Here is a 23,194-nt window from a genome sequence, read left to right on the forward strand (position 1 = left end):
ATTGCTAGATTTATGGTGTTAATAACTATGGAAAATTTGCCAAACTTCTGCTTCTGAGAAGCCCAGAAATGTGAAAAGTATATTCTGTCATATTGTAATATGATTGTGCTCATGCCGGTTCAATAGGTAGCTAAACAAACAACTTTTTGATTTATACAATCTTTCAACCTCATCTATGTGATAAGTGTTTATTTTAGAGCCTATCAGTGTGTGTGTGTGAGTTTGGAGGGGTATAATACTGGCACGGACTGAAGGTCAGGGGAAGTATCAGTGACAGGAAGTGTTTGACTGCCAGGATCAGACCAGGTTACCATCATAATGAATGGCCGTGCTGAGTGACACCTGGCCAGTCTTAAAGATTGTAGGAAAACAGGACCCACCTCTCCATTCACCTCACACATGCACTCTAGAGATGCATTTGATTAGTATTCACATGAGTATTCACATGATTCACTCCCACACTTATGCAGACTTTAACACAAACACACTCCCAGTCTCACCGTAAGACCCACATGCACCTGCTCGCGGCCGTGCTGACAGGAGCACAGATGGGCACTGCCTCAGTACAGTGCTACTATAACCCGGTCTGGACACACCAGTCACAGGGACCTGAATATCACCTCACTTAATACCCTTCACCTCTTCACCCAAATGATAGATACTGTCCCAGGAGAGCGATATCTGTTTTTGGACTGAATTAATTTTTGAACTTCGCCCACTGATATGCAGAAGTCATCTAACTGTATATGATACAAACTCTGAGATGATACACAACCTTTAGCCCATTCAGATAGCGGATGGGGGAATGCCAAGAACAGTTAAGCCCGCAGTTCCATTCCATAGGGACATGATATGTCTTAGTGGAGGACATGGTGTCCCTGTCCTCCCATAGTGCACAGTTTTGGGATGAATTATAACGTAACACCCCAGAGGATTTTTGTATCTGGGCAGCTAAACCTTTTGAAAATATGCAAGATGGAAAATCGTGAAACTGAAGAGCTTCATGACTCTTGGGTGCTGTTGTATGGATGTGAATGAAAATTAACGAGTTGTTAAAATTAAAATGCACTGCTAGAACAAGCGTCTGTAGATAATATTAGGAAAAGTATGTTCATGTATTAGTTTTTTTAGAGTATGATGCCTTGTATACAGGAATATTCCAGTTGTCTATCAACGATCAATGATATTTCTTATCTTAAATAGATGTGTAATTCCAGTATTAGTTTTAGTAATTTTAGTAATTGTACTTTAAATTATTATATTTCAGCAACATTTCTCATTTTCGTTTAGTTTATGTAATCTTAAGTTTTTAATGATTTATTAAAGCTTTATTTCAATTAACAAACCATTTTTAATAGTTAACAACACTGATCCATGCAATAAAAGTCAATGGGATAAAATGTTGATTTGGACCCCACTGACTTTCACTGTATGGACAAAAGTCTAATTATTATTATTTATTTTAAATATATATCTTTCTTTGTATGTGTGTGTTCCACAAAATAAAGTCATACAGGTTTGAAACAACATGAAGATGAGTCAGGGAGAGCTATCCATTTAATATTTGTTTGCTGTATGTTATAGTCTAAAATGAAGAATTAATGAGGTCCTAATGCCTCGGACCACAAAAGGAAATAAAAGCATCATTGAATAGAAGCCTTGTTTTTTTGAGGGCAGCTTCATGGCATTCATTAGTTGTATTGCTCTTTAAAGTGAAAGGTCGTGCAGTGCCCATTCTGTGTCATTGTGATTGAGGTACAGTGCATTCTATTCTCCTCTGGTATCACACATGCCAGTTTGTGGAACACCTGCATGGGCTTTTTGAGCATCGAAAAATGTCACGTAGACATTGTCCATTCTGTGATGTTTTGACTGACTTCAGTAATACCAGACATTCATAGACCTCAGCAGGCAATAGAAAATGTTTAAATATCTGCATTATTAGCATTGGTTTGGATATGAGGGATACGAGTCCATGTCACTTCCCCACCCCCCACACTTCCTGTACCCTCTCCCATGTGAGCCCTGCAGCACCTGCAAGCACGGGCAGGAAGCCAGCACAGGTGCTAACGTAGCATCGTTCGCTCGTGGCTTGAATGGCGTGCCAGCAGCCATCAAACCCTGAGAATCTCACACTCGCACACTTCCTCCCTGTCTGGGTCTGTGACACGGTGAGCGCTGCAGAGTGCCGAGACCCATCGTTATATTACACAGCGAAACTCCGAGACAGGTGTTACGTGTGTGTGAACATATTCAGGCTCGGGCCTAGCGAAGGATGTGGTGGCTTTGAGCTCTTCTGTCTTTTACATGTGCGTGTGTAAATATAGAAATAATCAGTTACGGCTGCAGACCTGATTCATCAATTAGCTTGTCTGTTTGTGCACTGTTGCTTTGATTTTAATCAAGGCTGCTTCGCTGAGAGTGGGTTCCGCTCTGAGTTGATGCTGCATGAGCAAACAAACTCTGGTGCTTGTAACCAACTGTTTGATCACTTATGCTCTCAGCTGCCATTAGGTCCTCCTTCATATCGTTCAAGCTGACAGGATAATGGCCTTGAAGTAGCCGATGTGGTCAATTTACTAGGCATTGTGGCAGTGCTTCTAATTATAAGTGGTTGCTAAAGCTAGGGTTAAAGATTTAAAGAAAATGCTAGTCTTTGGTGCATAACTTGTCCTGCACCATTTGTGCTACTGATTGATACCTCAATCTGTGTGGCTTGTTAAAGAGACATTTGCTTTAATTCTGAGGGATTGGGCTTCATTATGCCTCCATTATGCTAACATGCAAAACCTCTGTGGTATAGTTATTATATTTAAGTCTTATTTTATTAGTATTTATATGCTAAAAAAATCTTTCAACAATTTTAGAAGTATTTAGAATTTTTATATTTTCAGTTGTTGTTTTTTATTTTAGTTTAACTTTTTGTAAATAAAAAGATAAATCGTAGTTTTTGTTTTAAAAAAATATTTCAAAATAGTAATTTTAGTAATTTCAGCTAGTTACATTTTTTAATATATTGAATTTTATTTAAGCTTTATTTCAGTGAATTCCGATATTATTTAAAATAGTCTTTTGTAGTTTTACTTAATGATGACGTTGTATTTTACAGTATTTAAATAATTATAGTATTTCTTTTAGCTTTGTTTTGCACAGCAAGTGCAGATTGCTGACGGCAACTAAAAAAAAAATTTGTTAACTTATTTATTTTTTAATTATTTATAGTTTTTTGACCTAATATTTAAAACATTTAACCTTGTATCATTGATTTAAATTGATGTCATTACCCCACATTATTTTCATGCTAATGTAAAAAAATATATAAGTGAATACTCCTGTGCAGGCAGCTCTTGTAGGTGAAAAGCATTGTGGGATACTCCTTTTTTTCTGTACTCGTTCAAAGCCGTTGAATAACCATCAACCTTTATTTTCATCCGAAAGAAGTATTTGCTAGAGTTGTAGCAGAAAACCCCTGGATTTTTTTGTTTGTGCATGGGACTGATGAAGTGTAGCTTTCGTGTCACTTGTCTTTGTCTGACTCTTCATTTTTCTGGTCTTCAGCATTATCTTCTTTCACCCCACCCCACCCATCCCCATCCTCTTCTGGCGTTCCTGGAAAGCCTCTTTCTTGCTGATACCATCACTTATTTGTCCAGTTTCACTCTAATTTATTTTTTATTTTTTATCTATTTGTTTTTTTCAGGCCACTCTAGTGCTGTGGCCATATTTCCAGAATTGTATACTTTGTCCAGCAGGCCTATCTGCACGATCATCTTCCCCCCAGGCCACAGCAACTGAGCTGACAAAAAGAGCCCTCCCCCACAGCACATGAGCTCATGATGTGAAACAGTGGTCTGTTAATACCTGAGCAGCTCTCATTTTCTAGGGATGGCTATTTTTACTGCACCAGAGAGAAAATCACATCTCAAGCACCAATTTGAAATCATCAGTCTGTGAACTCAGTGAGCCAAGCTGGAAGGTTTCCACTTTAACACTAGTGTATTGTTTTTTTCTAGATGCCTGATAAACAATGCCTGATGAAGGTCACTTGACTGATATGTTTTAAAATCCATATTAAAATTTAAAAAAGTACCTGTTGGGAAGTGATTATTATACAGTATGTTGTATCTGATGCATCTCTGCTGTTGGTTGTAATATTGGCAAAGTAAATCCACACTTTGCTGAAGAAACGTTAGTAAACTCTTGAGCAGCAACAACAGTACCATGTACTCCGCCATTGTTGCGTACGCACACGCATGACGTCAATGATCTCAAAGATTCCCATAGTGAGTGTTTACACAGAAACGATAAAAGTGGCATTTTCAAAAACTTGCACTATGAAACCTGTTTTCAAAAATATGCGTTTTCAGTCCCCAAAATGCTGTTATCGTGTAAATGAACAGGCAAAACATATAAAAAGTTTCCCACTTGATTTAGGATGTGGCTCCTTTAGCCATCTGACAACAGTGTCTGTAGCTTATTAGCCGAAGACTTAAAAGACTTTTATATGTTAAGCAAAGAGAGGCAGTTAACCTGTTTCCTGTTTTCTGTGTCCCAATTCAGGATGCATCCATAGCACATCGCTTCCACTTGATGAGGGAGAAACATCCAGAGAAGTTTAACAGCAGGTAAGAATACATGCATGTTTGTAAATGAGAATAAACAAAGAAGACAAATGGAAATTTCGATAAAAACGGTGCAGATGAATGACACAAATGAGAAGAAAGGACGTTACTAAAACCTAGTTCCTGTTCAAACCAGTCATGCTAATCGATGAGCGAAACTACATTGTTTTCTAAATCTGCTGAATCATGCCGCATGGCCCCACCCACAGCAAAAATTCACATTGAACCAACATTTTTTACTTTTTGAATGAGGTTCACTTTACTGTGTCATTGCCACTCTTTTCATATTTAAACATCTTTAACTTTGTTGGTCTGAACACACTTTTTACACTTGGCATGAATATAAAATCAAGCCTTTTCTCTATCAATTTGGTGTCCAGAGATCAAAATCATTTCAAATGGAAGTTTTATCATTTGACCTTCAAAAAAGAGGCTTCTTTTTAAGCACAAAAAACACTGATGAATCACTCTTCTGTGTTATGCGTCTCTTCAAGCTGCCTGTATCTGTGTCAGTTCTAGCACAATGGCGACTGGCTGACGGTTTCAATTTCTTTGCTAGCTTGAGTAGAGTCAGTTTGAATGGAGTTTTTTAATAAAATGTTATGCATTGCTTCTCTGCATCAGTGGTGGAAAGTAAACTGGTCGGTCATGTATCCTTTAGAGAAGGCCATTTAGAGTGGTAAAGTAGAAATGATACGGTCTAATTTGGACCCTCTACTATTATCTCCACTCAGTTGGATCATTGAAGTAGGAGGAGAGAGAAATGCTTGAGTTGAGCAGGTAGAATGAATTAGGATGACGTTAGCAAGGCAATTCGGCATGAAAAAGGACAGCAGTGAAATCATCATTGCTCAGATAATAGATAGTGTAGTTTACAATAAGCCTCCATCAGTCTTCCAGCGATAAAAGGGTAACTGCTAAAACTGATCCTAGAACAGCACTTTGGTTCGACTTTAACAGCTCCATGAAATATGATGTTTTATCTTAAGGAAGAGTCCCTCAGAGCCCCTGGTGCACTTTACAGAAGCTGTTCTCAGCTCCCTTTGATGTGGGTCTCTTTCAAGTCTGTTGTACTGTTGTCTATTCTCTTGGTTGATGGCTCTATTGAGAAACACTTTTAAAAGCCTGTGTAGCACTTGGCTGATAAGCACTCTCTAAGAATGGGGCTTTTTGATAAGCATCATTGGTCCTGCTCAGTAGACTCCAGGCATTTAAGGTTGCCATTCAACTCAATGAGGCAGCAGAAATATTGAGATTTATTTATTGGTTGCATAATCTGGTGTGATTGGACAAGCAGTGTTCCACTGGTAACTTAATACACATAATTAATACAAATACATAATACATACATTTGAACTTTATATTAATCAAAAAATGCTGAAAAAGACATATTTTTCAACATTGGCTGTAATAAGAAACATTTCTTGAGCAGCAAATCAGCATATTAGAATGAGGTTTTAAAGAATTATTAGACACTGAAGACAGGAGTAATTCATAGAGAAAATTCAGCTTTACCATCAAAGGAATAAATTGCTTTTGAAAATGTATTTAAATAGAAAAAATGTATTTTTATCAACGTATGAGTGTACATCTTTAAAGTTATCTGTAATTTAAAATGTACTGAGCTCATATTTATGATGCGACAGAGAATCTGTCCTGAATACAGAGCTCTGCTGTAAAAACGCTGGATGCTGGGATTATATAAAGAGGGATGACACCCACCGTCACACCGTTTTCCGTATTAGAGTGAGAACCTGTCATGGCAGCACAGCTTTTTTAATGACTTTAAGTCCCTAATGACTAATACAGAATCTGAATTATGGAACCTGCCTGGCTGAATTAACTAGTTAACGTTTCAGTCGTTCATAATTCATGCACCGTGATTTCCACAGCACATTAAAAGTGTTGTTTCTCCACAATGGGGGTTTTCTAGACTCGTTGCAAGTTTCAGTCAAATGTGGCTTATTTGCAATTAATCTTTAATTGACTGACGGACAGAGAGTCCAAAATAAGAATAAATGGAATTATGTCCTCGGCCCATTTAAATCATTCAGTCTTTAATCCCAGAGTGAGTCACCCAGAAACACAATATAAAACACTGCCAAACCAAATGCTTTATCTGCTTTGCTTTGTTCTGCAGATTTAGAATAGCCAGCCAGTGCATCTGTCAATCTATGGCTTTCTACTGAGGGCTGTGCTCAGTGTTTTTAGGATTTGAGAAAGCACTCTCAGAGGCAGCGTGCCACCAGATGGTACATAAATGATGGTTGCCATGGAGTTTCATGATTTATCCTCATTGAACCTGTTTATGTGACATGTTTCAGTCCACCTGTTATACTTCACCCCCATGAAAACAGTGCTTTTAGTTTTAACAGGCACTCAGAACAGCATAGTGATGCACTTGGTTAAAAATCCAGTTTAAAATCAAATACAAATTCCATTCAGGTGTGTTCATATGTGCGTGCATGTGTTAACATCCACACACATTCCCACAGTGACGTGTGAAACGCGGGGTGGGGGTTTACGTGTGTCTTCTTTTGCTTCGGTTCTCAGTGATCTGCATCAGCAGTCGGGTCTACAGGGAACCCGCGGCCCAGGTGCTAATGACCACGAATGCTCAATGGACCTGCGCCTCTGTGTCCTCTCCTCCCAACGGGCCCACCAGAGGAAGTTTTGGATAAAGAGGTGTCAAATTGCCCCATAGAAAAGAAAAAAGACCTCCAAAATGCCTTTGTCTTTTCGATTAAAATAACAATGACGGCTCTGTGGACTGTCAGTTTCTCAAGCAAACAATGATGAGAAGATGAGAGGCAGGGCTGAACACAGAGTGGGGGCACATGAGGGGTGTTGTTTCTCCTAATATTGTGGTGGATTACATTCCCACACTTATTTTTGTTTTCTGTTGAAGACCAATTTCAAAGTATTTCATTGGTTTAAATGTGTAAATGCAATTTAGAAAAATGTACCGGAAAAGAAAGGATCTGGTGCTATATATATATTAAATTAAAATTAAATTAAATTTATGCATTTAGCAGACGCTTTTATCCAAAGTGACTTACAGTGCATTCAGGCTATCAATTTTTACATAGCATGTGTTCCCGGGGAATCAAACCCCCAACCTTGCGCTTGTGCTCTACCAATTGAGCTACAGGAACACACATATATATATATATATATACGCTGCAGTCAGTAGTAGTAGTAGTAGCCCTTTATTGTCACTAGTCACAAGTACCAGCGAAATTAGCCATCAACCTGTCCATACATACATATACACAACATACATACAATATGACAAGGGGGTAGACAGGACAGGAAGACAGGGAATTGAGGAAGTAATACAGCATAACATTAGGGAAGCGAGGAGAAAAAAAACAACACCCAGACTATGCAAAAATACAAAAGCACATAATCAATACAGCATAACCACACGACTTTGCAACAGGGGAAGGGAGTGGGGGGGTCGAAGGTAATCCAGCGCAAGCAAGCAGCCATCCGGTCCTGCAGCCATTCTCGGCACTGGTCACAGACCCGTTGTCAGACTGCCGGTACAAAGGGACGAAGACGCTGGGTGTGGGAGTAAGGGAGTGCATTAAAATGCATTTATTTCTGCCTCAAATAGCTATCGATTGATCATCAGTATGTAACTCCGCATGCAAGTGGCCGACGGGCAAGTTAGTTAGACTACTGTATTTTCACATTGATCTGTGAAAAGCGTTTGGCTTTTTTTTCCTAGATGTCCCATTTTACTCTGCAGCATGTCATTTGCACCATAAAAATCAAATATGACATTAAAAATGCCATTAGCGGCTGTGCTTTGAAAGACATTTGGCTGCTATGGATGTTCATTTGTCCTGTGGTTAAACGGTTTTATCTTTTATCTTCTTGTTTTCTTTTTTTTCACTTCATGTTTCACTTTTCATGTTCTTTGCAGACACTTTATAAGTTCATACATCTGTAAATCTTTGCTAAAAGACACTTTTGCAGAGAATTTACATTTTTATTAATGATTATACTCTGTCAGTTTTCAAATATATCAGGTCTTTATAACAGATTTTGATAGTTTAATGTCATTGGTTTAAAGTTGGACATAAATCTTGCATTATGTTATACTGCAGACAGATAGAAATGACAATATTATTGAATGAATAGAAATCAACTTTTTTATCCCGGTGAAATTTGGTTTACGTAATAAATATCGCGAGTTACGACTGTACCGTTACGACACCTCCTCTGATCACGTGACCGAGAAAGGAAAAGGCCAAATATGGTCCTGACCCAAGCTGCCGTCTGTCTGCCCAGCATGTGAGCAAGTGTTTCATAACCCCTAAGAAGGTGTCTAGGTTATGTCTATGTGAGTAAGGTTTGTGTGCTCTGTGTGTGTGCCTTGGCCAGTTCATTGTGTATTTTAGTGCATGGACCGTATGTGTGCGTGGGTGTGAAAGTGCGTAAATCCCTCCCCGTGCACATACGTGTGTGTGCCGGACTCAGCAGAAACCCAGCGTGGCTGTGTTCTGGAACCTGTTGTTCCCTGCTGCTCCATGCCCATGATGGGGAGGAATAAATATATGCTTCCCTTCCTCACTGTCTCAGGCTGCTGCCAACAGAGCAGCCCGACAGAACATACCCCCTGCCCTGACCCTCCGTCCCACACACACACCCCCTTGCTGTGGAGCAGGTCGCAGGCAGACTGTGGAGGAGCATGAGCTACCTCGAATCAGAACCTAGAGTCACAGAGTTAGCTGAAGATTAACTGCTATAAAAATGTTCATTTGATCCCACCAATTATAATAATAATTATCCATTCTATTACATTTTATTTTAACAAATTGACTAATAAGAACGCAATTCAAAAATCATTATTATTAATTATAATTATTATTATTAGTTTTTTTTTATAAACATTTTTACTACATTATAAAATGCTCTTACTGAAATGATTAGTCAGATCAACAAATTGTCTAACAAACTGACTAATAAAGAATATGGCTGCAATAATAATAATTATTACTTATAGTAGTAATAATAATTAAAAAATAAGGATAATTATCATTATTAACCATTTTAATTTATCAGAAGTGGTCAACAAAAGGACTTATGAAAAAGAACATGCCTAAAAAAATTGCATTGTAGCATCTTTATTGGCTGGTGTCAAATGAATTTAAAATTATTGTTATTATTATTATTATTATTATTATTATTATTACTAAAACATTTTACAACATTTCTTACAAAGGGCTTTTCAGAAATGAATAGTCGGATCAAGAAATAGAATAATAAGAGATTCAAAAATTAGTTTAAATAAAAATAAAATTATTATTAAAATGTTATCTGATATACTGAATTATTAAATGATCACAATATAAAGTATTATGCAACGAATCACACCATTCATATTAAAGGGGTGCAGTCTAACATGTGTTACTGTTTTTTTTTTTTTTAAAGCACATTATTTTTCACATAATTTACCTTTATTCCACACCACTCTGTCCCTTCTCTGAGAAACGCTCTGATCATTGGCTGCTTTTATGAAGCCCCGCCCTCAGAAATACGCAATGGGCTCAGATTGGTTAGCTGGTCCAGTGTGTTGTGATTGGCTAAAGCACCTCCAGTGTGCATCTAAACGTCCCGCCCCTCAAGCTCAGAATGTGCTCCGGTTGTATTGTAAACAATGGCATCGTCTATATTGCTATATTGCAGTTTAATCCCGATTGAGACGCAGATGATATTAGTGAAGAGGATTGCGCAGAACCTGTTTTTGTTTGTTGTTGTCTCATACTTTTAAATACGCTGTTATTTGTAAATGCTACTGCTTCTGTTAGCTTTTAATGTACGGTTTTATCCTGATTAAAGTTTTAATACAGTATGGTAACTGCGCGCGCATCCATGTTTAACGTTTCTCATAGCTATGTGTAAATAAATGTATAAATTGAACAATTCATTGTTGGAGCTGATCTGGTGATCTAAATGAGAGAGAGAGAGAGAGAGAGAGAGAGAGAGATGCAGAGCAACAGGAGGAACAGGATTGAGAACTGCTGCTTTAGAACATTGGTTTTGAAACTTGTGAATCCATTAAAATTGTTAAAAAAACTGAATTGTGATTAATTTATGAATAGAGTTTTACGTGCACCTCTAGTTTTAAAGTGCTTTCTGGAGACAACTCGTCAAAGAAAGACTGAAATACGCAACCGCAAAAGTCTGTTCTGATGGAAAGGAGTCACATTGATCCATCTGACAGGATGCTCAGCGTGGCCAGATTACAGTGGGGATATTCTCACTGCAGTCTTTCTTCTCTTGTTCCCATCACAAGTGGTTCATCGCATCTTATCTTTAACCCCCAAATGCCCCTCTCCCTCTACAGAACCCCCGTCCTTAAACTCACTCCCATTTGAGCTGTCAGTCAAAGGCTGTATCAGAGTCACGATCAGCAGGATAAGGACTGAGCTGCGTTGTGACTGATTGCTGTAGTGATACAGGGGCAGAGAGCTCACGGGTCAAAAAGTCATCAGTCTCTGAAGGGATTATGGGAGATGGTTATCTGGACCGATGACCAGCAGGGTGTGTGTTTGTGATTGTTTTAGAGGAATGTGTTGGTTAAATGTAAAGGTTCACAGACCCTTAACATCTACATCTTTATGTGCTGATCCAGATTTCAAGCACAATTCTATAGTCAAGAGGATTTTAGTGTAATAGATTAAATCTCTGCTATTTGAATGCTCACTTTTGTCCGATGACCTAGCTGTGCACAGAAAACACTAACCTTAAGATGCTCTTACCAGGAAGCTTTAAGTCTTTGCTGCTTCCTCCGTGCTATTGCAAAGCTCAGAAGACAACTAACAGGCTGCTAACAGAACTTTTTTTTTTCTCCACTTCAAACTTCAGCTGGGGGTGGAACGGAAAGAGAAACCCATGGCTAATTGTGTTTTTTATTTTTTTTTACGGAGCTTCTCAGATGGAAGTTAGCTAATGAGGTTAGGCAGCTTGACCCTGTTGAGATCACAATGTGGGTCTAATTGTGATCTCAAATCTGCTCATAATCCCTTCATTTGACTGAATGAAGGTAGCAAGTTGCTGGAGTATAAACTGAGGGAGAGGATGACAGAGTTAAGTTTAAAAGGAACAGTAGCAATGCTATGGACTTCAAAACAGAGTTGCTTTTCAAGTAGCAAGTAAATGTTTTAAACAGTTAATAGTATATCACAACAAAACTCTAAATTGCTATGTTTGTCACATTGTATGGCATTACTGATCTGTACAGCTGAGAAAGTGAAGGTAATGGTTAAACACACTACTCTAAAATATATATTATTTATGTTAATGCATTTGAGATACATTATGCGTTTTGCCATTCATGAATTTCATTTGTTCTCAACCCCTGATCTAATAATATTTAATTTAAATGATTATGTTCAAATGCTATTTAATGCTGTTACCCTAATAGTTTTAACTCTCTGTGTTTTGTGGTATTAAATATTGTTCTGACTGAAGGAAAAAAATCAACATTGCTTCCCCAACACTGTTTTTTAGCATTTTTTTATAAATGCTTTACACCAGGTTTCTGATTACTTTTGACTTTTTTTTTTCATATTGCATTTGCATAGTTTGACTTAAATTAAGTGTCAGAGTCAGACCATACTGAAAAAAAAGATGGTCTAGAAACAATTTCCCCTCAGAAACGGGTGGTAAATTTCACGAACAATTACAAGGAAACAGCAGGTAACACTATCAAATTAAATGTACATTTTTGAAGTAGAAAAACCTAAATGTTTTTTCTTGTAAAAGCTACTCCAAAATCTTTATTTACAACTTATTTTTACAGTGCAGTTAAATCAAATTTAATTTTTCAAATATATATTTAAAAAAAAAAATGAATTGTTTAGACTCATAAGCATGTTGTATCAGTAGTTTATCTGTAGTTTAGGCTTCACTTACACTTGTGGCTCTTGTATCCTGTACTTCAGCGGATTACATATTTTATATGGTTGACACTGATGGTTGCTCTGTCCATCCCTTGTGAGCCTGGAGAAGCCCCCATTGCATGTTGTCTATTATGCAAACAATAGTGTTGTCATTATCAGCAGAACACCCCTTTGCAGGGCCTTGTCACTGGTTGTCACCATTTGATGAGTGTAAATTACCCTGTTTCATAACCAAAGTGAAAATGCAACACATTTAGAGTAGAGACTAGAGAGAGAATTGATAGGGTCCTGGTGTTATAAAGTCAACTGAGCTGAAGCAGAAGGTCTTCATTATAGATTAGTCCTACCCTTGTGTGATATACTGGCAGTGTCTGTTGTCCTCCGCTGGCTCCTCTCAGTGTCCCAGGCAGTTGATGTCAGGTTGCGCTCAGGTTGCCGATGGTGGTTCTGGTTTCTCCATGGAAGCTGAGGCCAAGTTCACTGTCACTCATGTCCTCTCACACCTGTCTGTCTCGGCTTTCCTTGTAGCGCATTAATTTTTCAGAAGGCCAGAGGGTGACAAAGTGAACTGGCCCAAAGGCTTCTTTCCTTGCCCTAACTATAACCAGCCCTGTCCTCAAGAATAATCAAAGATTGTAATAGGTAAGATGAGACAGACTGACCCATGTGAAAGCACACCTTGTACCATTTTGTTTAATTCAAATTAATGTGACAGAGTTAGACCTGTTCAAGGACAATGCACTACTATTCAAGAGTTTTGGGTCGGAACGATTTTGTAATCTTTTTGAAAGAAGTCTTTAATGTTGAACCAGGCTGCTTATATTTTCCGAAATAAATATAGTAAAAACAGTAATATTGTGAAATATTATTACAATTTAAAATAACAGATTTCTATTTGGATACATTTCAAAATGTAATTTATTCCTGTGATGACAAAGCAGTGTCACATGATCCTTCAGAACATTTATAGAATATTTTATGTGCATACTTTTTTCTTCAGGATTCTTAGATAAATTGAAAGTTTAAAATAACTTTCTTAAAAGGTTTTGTTTTTAAATAAATGTATTCATGTCATTAATGTTAATGTCATTAATGCATTAATGTTAATGACCCCAAACTTTTGATTGGTGTAGTGTAAATTGGTTGTAGATTTACCATCGAAGAGTTGTGTATGGTTTCCTTGGCTTAACAAATTGTAAATTTGATGGCGTAAATCAGGATTCAGCTATTAATCTAAAAAAAAAATTTTTATGTGTTGTTGCAAATGAGGCACTTTTGGGAGTTTTTTGTTCAAAGTTAGATCTGAGAGCAGTTGTCTGTTTAATCCGTTGAAAGCCCAAGGCTCTGTTCATCCCATAATATTTATTTTCACGCCAGTATTAACATTGGGGTGTGTAAACGCAAACTTGTTTGTTGTTCCAATGACAGAACAGCTGCACACGGAGTCATCATTTTTTTCTCATTATGACTGAGCTTGAGATGTTGCATTTTAAATCCTGTTGAACATTATTTCTTATTTGTCAGTTGCTCCTCTGAGATCATATTGAAACATTCAGACGCATAGGTGTTATTTATGACAGGAACCTCGCCAAATTGTTGCCGTGTTAGCATTTTTGTCTTAAAATCAGCAAATACTGTACAACTGGTTTATAAGTTAATACGGGTTAATACATCACATAGATTCTTGATTTATCAGAACCGCGAAAGATCAAGTTGACTTTTTTACGCATAGCCTTATTTTTTTTTTATGAGCTTTTTTCATATCACAGCCCAAAAATGTATTGGATAAATTTTTAGTTTAACGTCTAATCACTTTTGTTTTCTCTCCTCAGGATGAAAAACAAGTTGTGGTACTTTGAATTTGGCACCACAGAGACCATCTCAGCCACTTGTAAAAAGCTGAACGAATCCATCGAGGTGGAGGTGAGTTCAGGACATTTAGCCTCAATAGTGCCTTGTTTTACTTGACAGCAAATGTTGTAATTATATACAGCCACATTCACAGTCTTTTAACTGTGTATATGGTCAGTATGTCCACTGAATACTTCCTTCAACAAACTGTGATTCATTCATGTGCAGCTGGCTACAGTATCTACAGTAAACTTCAGGCTGCTCTTATGTGTTGAGGGAACATGTCAGAACGTCTCTTTGACAAGTAAACAGCGGCTGACGACCTTTGTTAACAGCGTTCCCAGCATGTGAAAGTTTCACACTGGCCAGTTTGTGCCTGTGGTTAAATATACATAATGAATGCAATGAGTTTCAGTGATAATGAGGAGTGTTTCTGTTTGCTACAATACTATTTACTAAAGTGCTTGATATTTAATCTAAGCAGAGTCATTATAAATACGCTTATGAAGTTAGAAGAGCTATGAAAACAACTTCAGCTAGGAAAAGAAAAGTTTCTGTCTCCCACTCTTGTGTGGGATCTCACGTGGATCAAGCTATCTCATTATATCATAAACATGTCAGCATTTGTCTTTTGAAGTTTGTGTGCTTTTCCACTGTACTGACGCCCTTGGTTTGATTCAGGGTGGTCTCTGACATCATACAATACTGAACAGCATTTCTATATCTGGATCGCCCGCAGGCATTTTTAGACTAATTTCACATCTCTCGTGTCTGGAGTGTGATTGCTATTGATGTGCAACTCTTAATAGTTAATGCAGTTTATAATGCTTTAAGTGCTTTATCATTCTATTTTATACAGTATACATTACCGTTCAATATTTTGGGGTCAGTTAATGTTTTTTTTGTAAAGATAATAATACTTTTATTCAGCAGGGATGCATTAAATTTGTCAAAAATTACAACAACGACATAATAATGTTGAACAAGAGTAAAATAGGGTGAAAATAAAAATATAAATGTATATACTGTATAATGATTTTCTGTTTCTGTCCTAGTGTGATGGCCTCATTTTGGATCTCAGCAGCACGTCTCTGGAGGGTATCGCTGTGCTCAATATTCCCAGCATGCATGGGGGCTCCAACCTGTGGGGCGAGTCCAAGAAAAGACTGAATTACAATCGCATGAGTAAGAAAGTGCCAGAGAGAATGACTGGCAGCGCTGTCACCGATGCCAAAGAGCTCAAGTTTTGTGTGCAAGGTAAGTCAGACTTTAGAACATAAACTACTGAAAAAGATCTGGGTTGCTCCTGAAATGTTCTTACAACCTACAAGTTTCTTAATATAGCAGAGAAATGATCGCAGCATCCTTTTACAGTCAGAAACAATCAGAATCAGGAAGAGGTTTATTGCCAGGGATGTTAGGGATGTTGTATATGTTTGTATATACTGTATATATATATATATGTGTGTGTGTGTGTGTGTGTGTGTGTGTGTGTGTGAGGCGATCTAGGATAACCCAACACATAGTGAAATTGTACCTTTTTTAGGTTTTGATACTATGTGAAAGCTGAGCTGACCATTGTCCATAGCTTGAACGTAACAAAAGTTATGGCTATCTGAAGTTGGCTGATCGCTATGTTTTTCCAGAATGGAATTTTGAGAAAAATGGGTTTAAAGTGAGATGGGTTTCACTTTCACTTGTACTAAACTATCGCTGTCTGTCAGGAGCGCCATACTGCATCATTACACAAATAGACTAACGTTACCCTGAAGAGGACTTTTCCGTTGTTTATCATGAGCATAATCTCTGAACTTTTGATCACCCCTTGTATGTTTGGATAGCATGAATAGTGTATCTTGTAAGCGAGCGAAGCGCACCTGTGCATATAACAGACTGTCATCGGACCCCTCCTCTTTAGTAACTTCATCTGATCCTACATCTCTGGATGTAAAATAGTCCATTATAGCATCTTTTAGGGCACTGACATCACCACGATTGAGCAGACAGAGAGGAGCAAGATCGTCTAAGTGAGCAGCTTCAGACTGTGTTGTTTTCCTGCGCCCCGCCTTCTCAGGATATTTAAAAGAATGAAACCCTAATTTTGACAAAAGATTTACATACGACTTATTTTTCAAATTTCCTGAAAACGTCCCAGCGCGATATCCGACGGGTTTTCCCAGATCGCATCACATACTGTATACACATACTACCAGTCAAAAGTTTTTGAACAGTAATGACTTTTAAAGAATTCTCTCCTGCATACCAAGCCTGCATTTATTTGAATACAGCAAAAGCAGTAATATTTTGAAATATTTTTACTATTTAAAAAAAAAACTGCTTCCTATTTGAATATATTTTAAAATGTAATTTATTCATGTGATTTCAAAGCTGATTTTTTTAGCATCATTACTCCAGTCTTCAGTGTCACAAAATCCTTCAGTAATCATTCTTAAACAACATTTATTATTATTATTTAAAACAGATGAGTACTTTTTTTTCAGGATTCTTTGATGAATAGAAAGATCCAAAGATCAGCATTTATCGGAAATAAAAAGCTTTTGTAACTTTATACACTATACCATTCAAAAGCTTTTTATTTTATTTTTATTTTTTTGGAAATAAATTATAGTTATTAAGTTTAGCAAGGATGATAAAGACATTTATAATGTTACAAGACTTCAGATAAATGCTGTTTTTCTGAACTTTCTATTCGTCAAAGAAACCTGAAAAAAATTCTACTCTGCTGTTTTCAACATAATAATAATAATAATAAATGTTTTGAGCAGCAAATCAGAATATTAGAATGATTTAAGCTTAAAATGGCTTAAAAAGAAAGGAAAATGATAATTTTTTTGTGACAATGCAACAATGACGATTGGCGCAATCCTGCGTCCAAATTCTGGACCTGATTAACATAATTTTATTATACAGAGAATTGTGAAATTTATTCAGGTGTGGTTATGTAAATCAGACAAAAATATAGGTGCAGGCTGTTGCCGGGTGGATAATTTATTTAAAGCTGCGGATTTGGGTCACATTTTAGCTCATCTGCGCATCAATAATGCATATATATATTTTTTTTCTATAGGAATAGAAAAAAAACAGTTTTTGCTTCTGACCATTTCATTGTAGTACATTTAAGTGCTGATGATAACTGACTGAAACCTCTAATTTCCTGCCACTTCTAATACATTTCAAATTACTGTCCATCTTCGGTATATCAGCACATCATGTGGAGCTGTTTCATATGCAGCTCTGACTCACAGCTGACAGCTTTTAACCATCGCTAATGAACGGGAGCCTCTCTGGCTGCTCATTACACTGATGTTCAGTCTCACTGTGTTTTGGGACTTCCTGCATTCGTTTCCCAGAGTGTGAAGCTCAATTAGCAGTGCTAATCGTCATTTAGGGATAGCGCTATCTGTGTCAGCGCCTCACTGAGAGTAGAGTACCAGTTTTTCAGATCCCACACTAAAGGTTGGTGTCACCATCCTACTAAATGTCCTTTTGGGGAGGGTAAGTCAGCACAAACGCCCTTGTGACGCCAGCCTCCAGGGTCCCGGCGTCACCATCAGCTGTCTCAGTCACAGATCAGAGCTCGGATGTGACTCTACCTCCCAAGGTCAGAGCAACAGCAGCTGTTTCAGCCTGCAGCTCTGGACCTTTGTTTTTTGTCCAAAAGAAATTCAAACTCTGTCATCATTTTCTAATAATATATAATCAAACGTATTTCTTAATCTTTATATCACAGGTGAAGGTAGTTGCTTATTTACAAGAGTGGCTGTATGTCTCTGGCTCTAAACTGCACTCCAGTGTTCAATCAGCATGCAAAAAAGTTTGTTTATTTAAATGTTTTACTAAGAAATTCTTAGTGAAACAATATTACAATTTAAAAAACTTTGTTCTATTTTAATATACTTTAAAATGTAATGTATTGGTGTGATGGCAAAATTGATTTTTCAGCTGCCATTACTCCAGTCTTCAGTGTCACATGATCCTTTAGAAGTCGTTCTTCTAATGTCTTCATTTGGTTCTCATTTCTTATTATTATCAGTGTTGAAAACAAGTTGTGTTGCTTAATATTTTTGTGGATACACTTAAATCTTTTGTAACATCATACATTTCTTTACTGTCACTTTTGATTAATGTTTCCTCTATGAGTAAAAATATGAATAAAAAAAATCCTATACTGACCACAAACTTTTTTTTTTTTTTGTAGTGCCTTTATATCTTGCAGTGTGACTTTATTCCCCATAATTTCAACTTAAGAATTCCTCTTAGTTTTCAATGTGACTCTTATCTCCCCATTGAGTCTTTATATCTCACAGTGTGACATCTTTCCTCTTTAAACTGCTAATTTTAAACTCTCACAATTACCTTTTTATTTTTTACTGTGGTGGCATGCTGGCAACAGGCTTCCATATGTAGGTGAAAATCTACAAATGACAAGCTGTGACCTTCGAGAGCAGCAACTTGAATTTAAAATGCCTTCTGATGTATTTAGGCACCTCTCTGTTTTTTGATGACCTGTGTGCCCATAACCTGTTCCTAATCTCTATCTTTGATCCGTTTCAACTCTCTCGTCCCGCTCTCTCTCTGTGCTCTTCTGTACTGAACTCACATGAATACTGTTACCATGGAGACCCCCAGGCCCTCCTGAACTAAGGAACAGTGTAGGGATCGAAAGAGAATGTGAGGGAGGTAGAGAGAGTGGGATGCTGTGAGCTGTGTGACTCATATCAGTAATCTTTAACTGGCCTTCAGGCACATATACTCAACCAGCACTGCATACAGCACATACAGTAACTGTATAGAGGTCTGTAGCCACATCCCATCTAAAGTAACTGTGATCACTCTGTCAGTTAGTCAGTTGGTTTTCTTTTCCCATAGCATGAAGGATTTAGTGCTGTGGGGTTTCTGATGACTCACCAGTCAGCTCGCTCCACATGTTCAGACAACACATGTTACACTCTGTGAAAATGACTTGCTGTTTACAGCTGTAAGAGCATGATCTCATCTTCATCTCTCTATGGAGTGTATTTTGAGGTTTATATGAACAGAGAATTCCTCTCACTCACACAACTTCCACATGACTCAGGTCCTAATGGATGTCTGCATGTGACTGTTGCATTAGTAGCACTGAATTTTTTCTGGATAGGTCCTGAAGGTTATAGAGGTTTATTTTTTGGCCATAATAAACAAGCATTTCCCAAATTTGGGTGGGTATAATATTTGGGTAATAGCTTTCCACTACACAGGATACTGTTATATTTAGTCACATTATCACTGTGTCTTTTTTGTTAGTGCTTTTACTGTCTTTTCTAGCCAACCTTGAAGGCAGCATTATTAGCCAAATTAAAAACCTTATTAAAAGTTGAACTTTGGTTTGAAGTATTCATATTTGTTGGTAGCTTTGCTTTATGAAATGACGCTAATATTTTAGAGTTGTTGTTCCATTGATATTATGTTGAATGTTTTCCCCCTAGATTTCTTTCTAACTGTGCGCTTTAATAATTGTTTAAAATTGAGCATAAAGTAACCAAATGCCAAGTTGTTTTCAAATATGTTCTCACTATTCACATCATGAATATTTACTAATAAGCATAGCGCAGATTTTCATGCCAGAGATAAAATTACATGTAACAAAATGAAAAAATAAATAAATAATTATAATAGTTTTGACCCTACAAGGGGTTGGGAGAGTTCAAGAAATAGTTTTTGCTGCTATTATAGAAAAATTCAAAAGTTTGGGGTCAGTGTGATTTTTTATGTTTATGCTCACCAAGAGCATTATATATTACAACAATATATATTACATAAATTTTACATGAAAAAAGATACATTTTAAGAAAAAATTCTGAAAGTTCATAAGAACATTCCTTTGGAAGATATTCCTGAAGAACATCTTTTTTTTTTTTTCTATCTTGATAAAATGACAGGCTTGTCTGTAATATATATTGCTCCTGCTGTATATTACATATATAATGTATATTACATTATATATTACAAAATCATTTTATCATCTTGATAAAATGACAGGCTTGTCTGTAATATATATATATATATATATATATATATATATGTTTTTTTTTTTTTTTTTGCTGCATAATATTGCTGTAGAAACCTTGATACTTTTTTTCAGGATTCAGGATGAATAGGAAGTTTTAAAGAACAGCACTTAACAGTGTAAATTTCTTTACTATCACTTTAGATCAATTTAATGCATCCTGAATAAATGGATATAAAAATCTTACTGAACTCAGTCTTTTGAATGGTAGTGAATGTTCTAGTAATCACAAAGCATGCCTCAGTTAAGGGGTTATAGTTTTAACATTCTGCATGTGACGAGATTCATATGATAATGAGTTAAATATAACATGAAATGATTAGGTGAAAGCATGCATAAGCTGCCTAATCATGATCATCATGATCATCTTGGCAGGAAATATATCTGTTTTTGCCAAAAAATAGCAATCAGTCATGGTTGAAATGTTCATGATTTTTTTGTTTCCTTTCCATGTTTGTATATTCCAAGAATATCTGAAATAATGAGTGAGTATTTGTGTGGTAAACAGCATCTCCACATCTCTTATCTCAAATCGGCTGTTCCCTTTTCCTCTCTTTATTTCAGGGTTACAGAGGGATATTTTGTCCTTTTACCTGCTTCCCACACCCTTGAACTCTCCTATTTCTTTCTCTTTATGGCTCGTACACAAGTCACTCCACCCTTTCCACAGCGATCTTGCCACACACTGCCTCGTGCTGACGGCTATTTCAGGGCACTGGGGCCATTCATTGTTACATCCCACAAACAAACACACACATACATACACTCAGATCCTCGTAAACACAGCAAATGATTTGTGTTGTATTTCCTCACTCCCATCCTCACATGACAGGAATAGAAGTGAAACTCTCCACCCAAAGAGCACTGTGGGAACACGGTGACTTAGTGGACGAAAGGGACACTTTCCGCTGTGGCTCATTGTCCTCGCTTTAGCAAGAATGATGGACATTTGAAGAGTGGCTCTCACCCATCAGGGGTTCAAAATCATTGAAGATGTTTCTGGCCTGAGGGGCCCTTTCCCATGATCTGCGTCATGAGAGCTGTGATTGTTGGCCTGCTTTGTGAGAGGAGCTTTGTTTGTGAATGGCATGAGAACAGAGGTTGGGAGACTGGGGAGCTCTTTTGCATGCAGAACGCTAGTGAACGGAGCGTGTGCGGGTAGAGTGCATCCGTACACTGAGTGTGTGATACAGAGGAGACCATAAGCAGTGTGGCAGACTATCAGTTGGGCTCTCATTGAACAACACCCTCCTCTGTATGTGAATCATGACAAGTTATGAAATCCCAAACAATGTAAAAATTAACACCTATCTTTCATTTGGGCTTGTCACAGTGCTTCTGAAATGTCTGCCGCGGTGTGAGGCTGTTTTAAGACATGTCACAATACTGACATAATGAGAACGCCTTTAATGAATAGTAGCATGGGAAAGTGTGTCATGAGGAGTATGTTGTCTAAGTAGAGCAGGGCTGAAGTATTGAAAGCATGCTCAAGAAAATAAATGTGCAGGGCCCGCATTCACATAAATTTGAAGAAAAAGTTCTGAGAGTTCATAAGAACGTTCCTTTGGAAGATATTCCTGAAGAGCATCTTAATTTTTTTTTTCTACAACCCGAATTCTGGAAAAGTAGGGACGTTTTTTAAATTTGAATAAAATGAAAACTAAAAGACTTTCAAATCACATGAGCCAATATTTTATTCACAATAGAACATAGATAACGTAGCAAATGTTTAAACTGAGAAATTTTACACTTTTATCCACTTAATTAGCTCATTTAAAATTTAATGCCTGCTACAGGTCTCAAAAAAGTTGGCACGGGGGCAACAAATGGCTAAAAAAGCAAGCAGTTTTGAAAAGATTCAGCTGGGAGAACATCTAGTGATTAATTAAGTTAATTGATATCAGGTCTGTAACATGATTAGCTATAAAAGCTTTGTCTTAGAGAAGCAGAGTCTCTCAGAAGTAAAGATGGGCAGAGGCTCTCCAATCTGTGAAAGACTGCGTAAAAAAATTGTGGAAAACTTTAAAAACAATGTTCCTCAACGTCAAATTGCAAAGGCTTTGCAAATCTTATCATCTACAGTGCATAACATCATCAAAAGATTCAGAGAAACTGGAGAAATCTCTGTGCGTAAGGGACAAGGCCGGAGACCTTTATTGGATGCCCGTGGTCTTCGGGCTCTCAGACGACACTGCATCACTCATCGGCATGATTGTGTCAATGACATTACTAAATGAGCCCAGGAATACTTTCAGAAACCACTGTCGGTAAACACAATCCGCCGTGCCATCAGCAGATGCCAACTAAAGCTCTATCATGCAAAAAGGAAGCCATATGTGAACATGGTCCAGAAGCGCCGTCGTGTCCTGTGGGCCAAGGCTCATTTAAAATGGACTATTTCAAAGTGGAATAGTGTTTTATGGTCAGACGAGTCCAAATTTGACATTCTTGTTGGAAATCACGGACGCCGTGTCCTCCGGGCTAAAGAGGAGGGAGACCTTCCAGCATGTTATCAGCGTTCAGTTCAAAAGCCAGCATCTCTGATGGTATGGGGGTGCATAAGTGCATACGGTATGGGCAGCTTGCATGTTTTGGAAGGCTCTGTGAATGCTCTGTGAATGAAGGTATATAAAGGTTTTAGAGCAACATATGCTTCCCTCCAAACAACGTCTATTTCAGGGAAGGCCTTGTTTATTTCAGCAGGACAATGCAAAACCACATACTGCAGCTATAACAAC

General features: G+C 37.4%; 1 protein-coding gene across 2 annotated transcripts in view; it reads left to right on the forward strand.

Annotated features, from left to right (window-relative positions):
- LOC132152878 (diacylglycerol kinase beta-like) overlaps positions 1-23,194 on the forward strand; it is a 103,735-nt gene that overhangs the window by 61,961 nt on the left and 18,580 nt on the right. For both annotated transcript variants that reach the window (XM_059561815.1, XM_059561816.1), the window contains 3 exons: positions 4,561-4,625; positions 14,371-14,461; positions 15,445-15,646. In XM_059561815.1, the coding sequence (XP_059417798.1) occupies positions 4,561-4,625; positions 14,371-14,461; positions 15,445-15,646 (358 nt within the window). The remainder of the gene's footprint in view (positions 1-4,560; positions 4,626-14,370; positions 14,462-15,444; positions 15,647-23,194) is intronic.

This window comes from Carassius carassius, chromosome 11 (assembly GCF_963082965.1).
Source record: "Carassius carassius chromosome 11, fCarCar2.1, whole genome shotgun sequence".
NCBI lineage: Eukaryota > Metazoa > Chordata > Actinopteri > Cypriniformes > Cyprinidae > Carassius > Carassius carassius.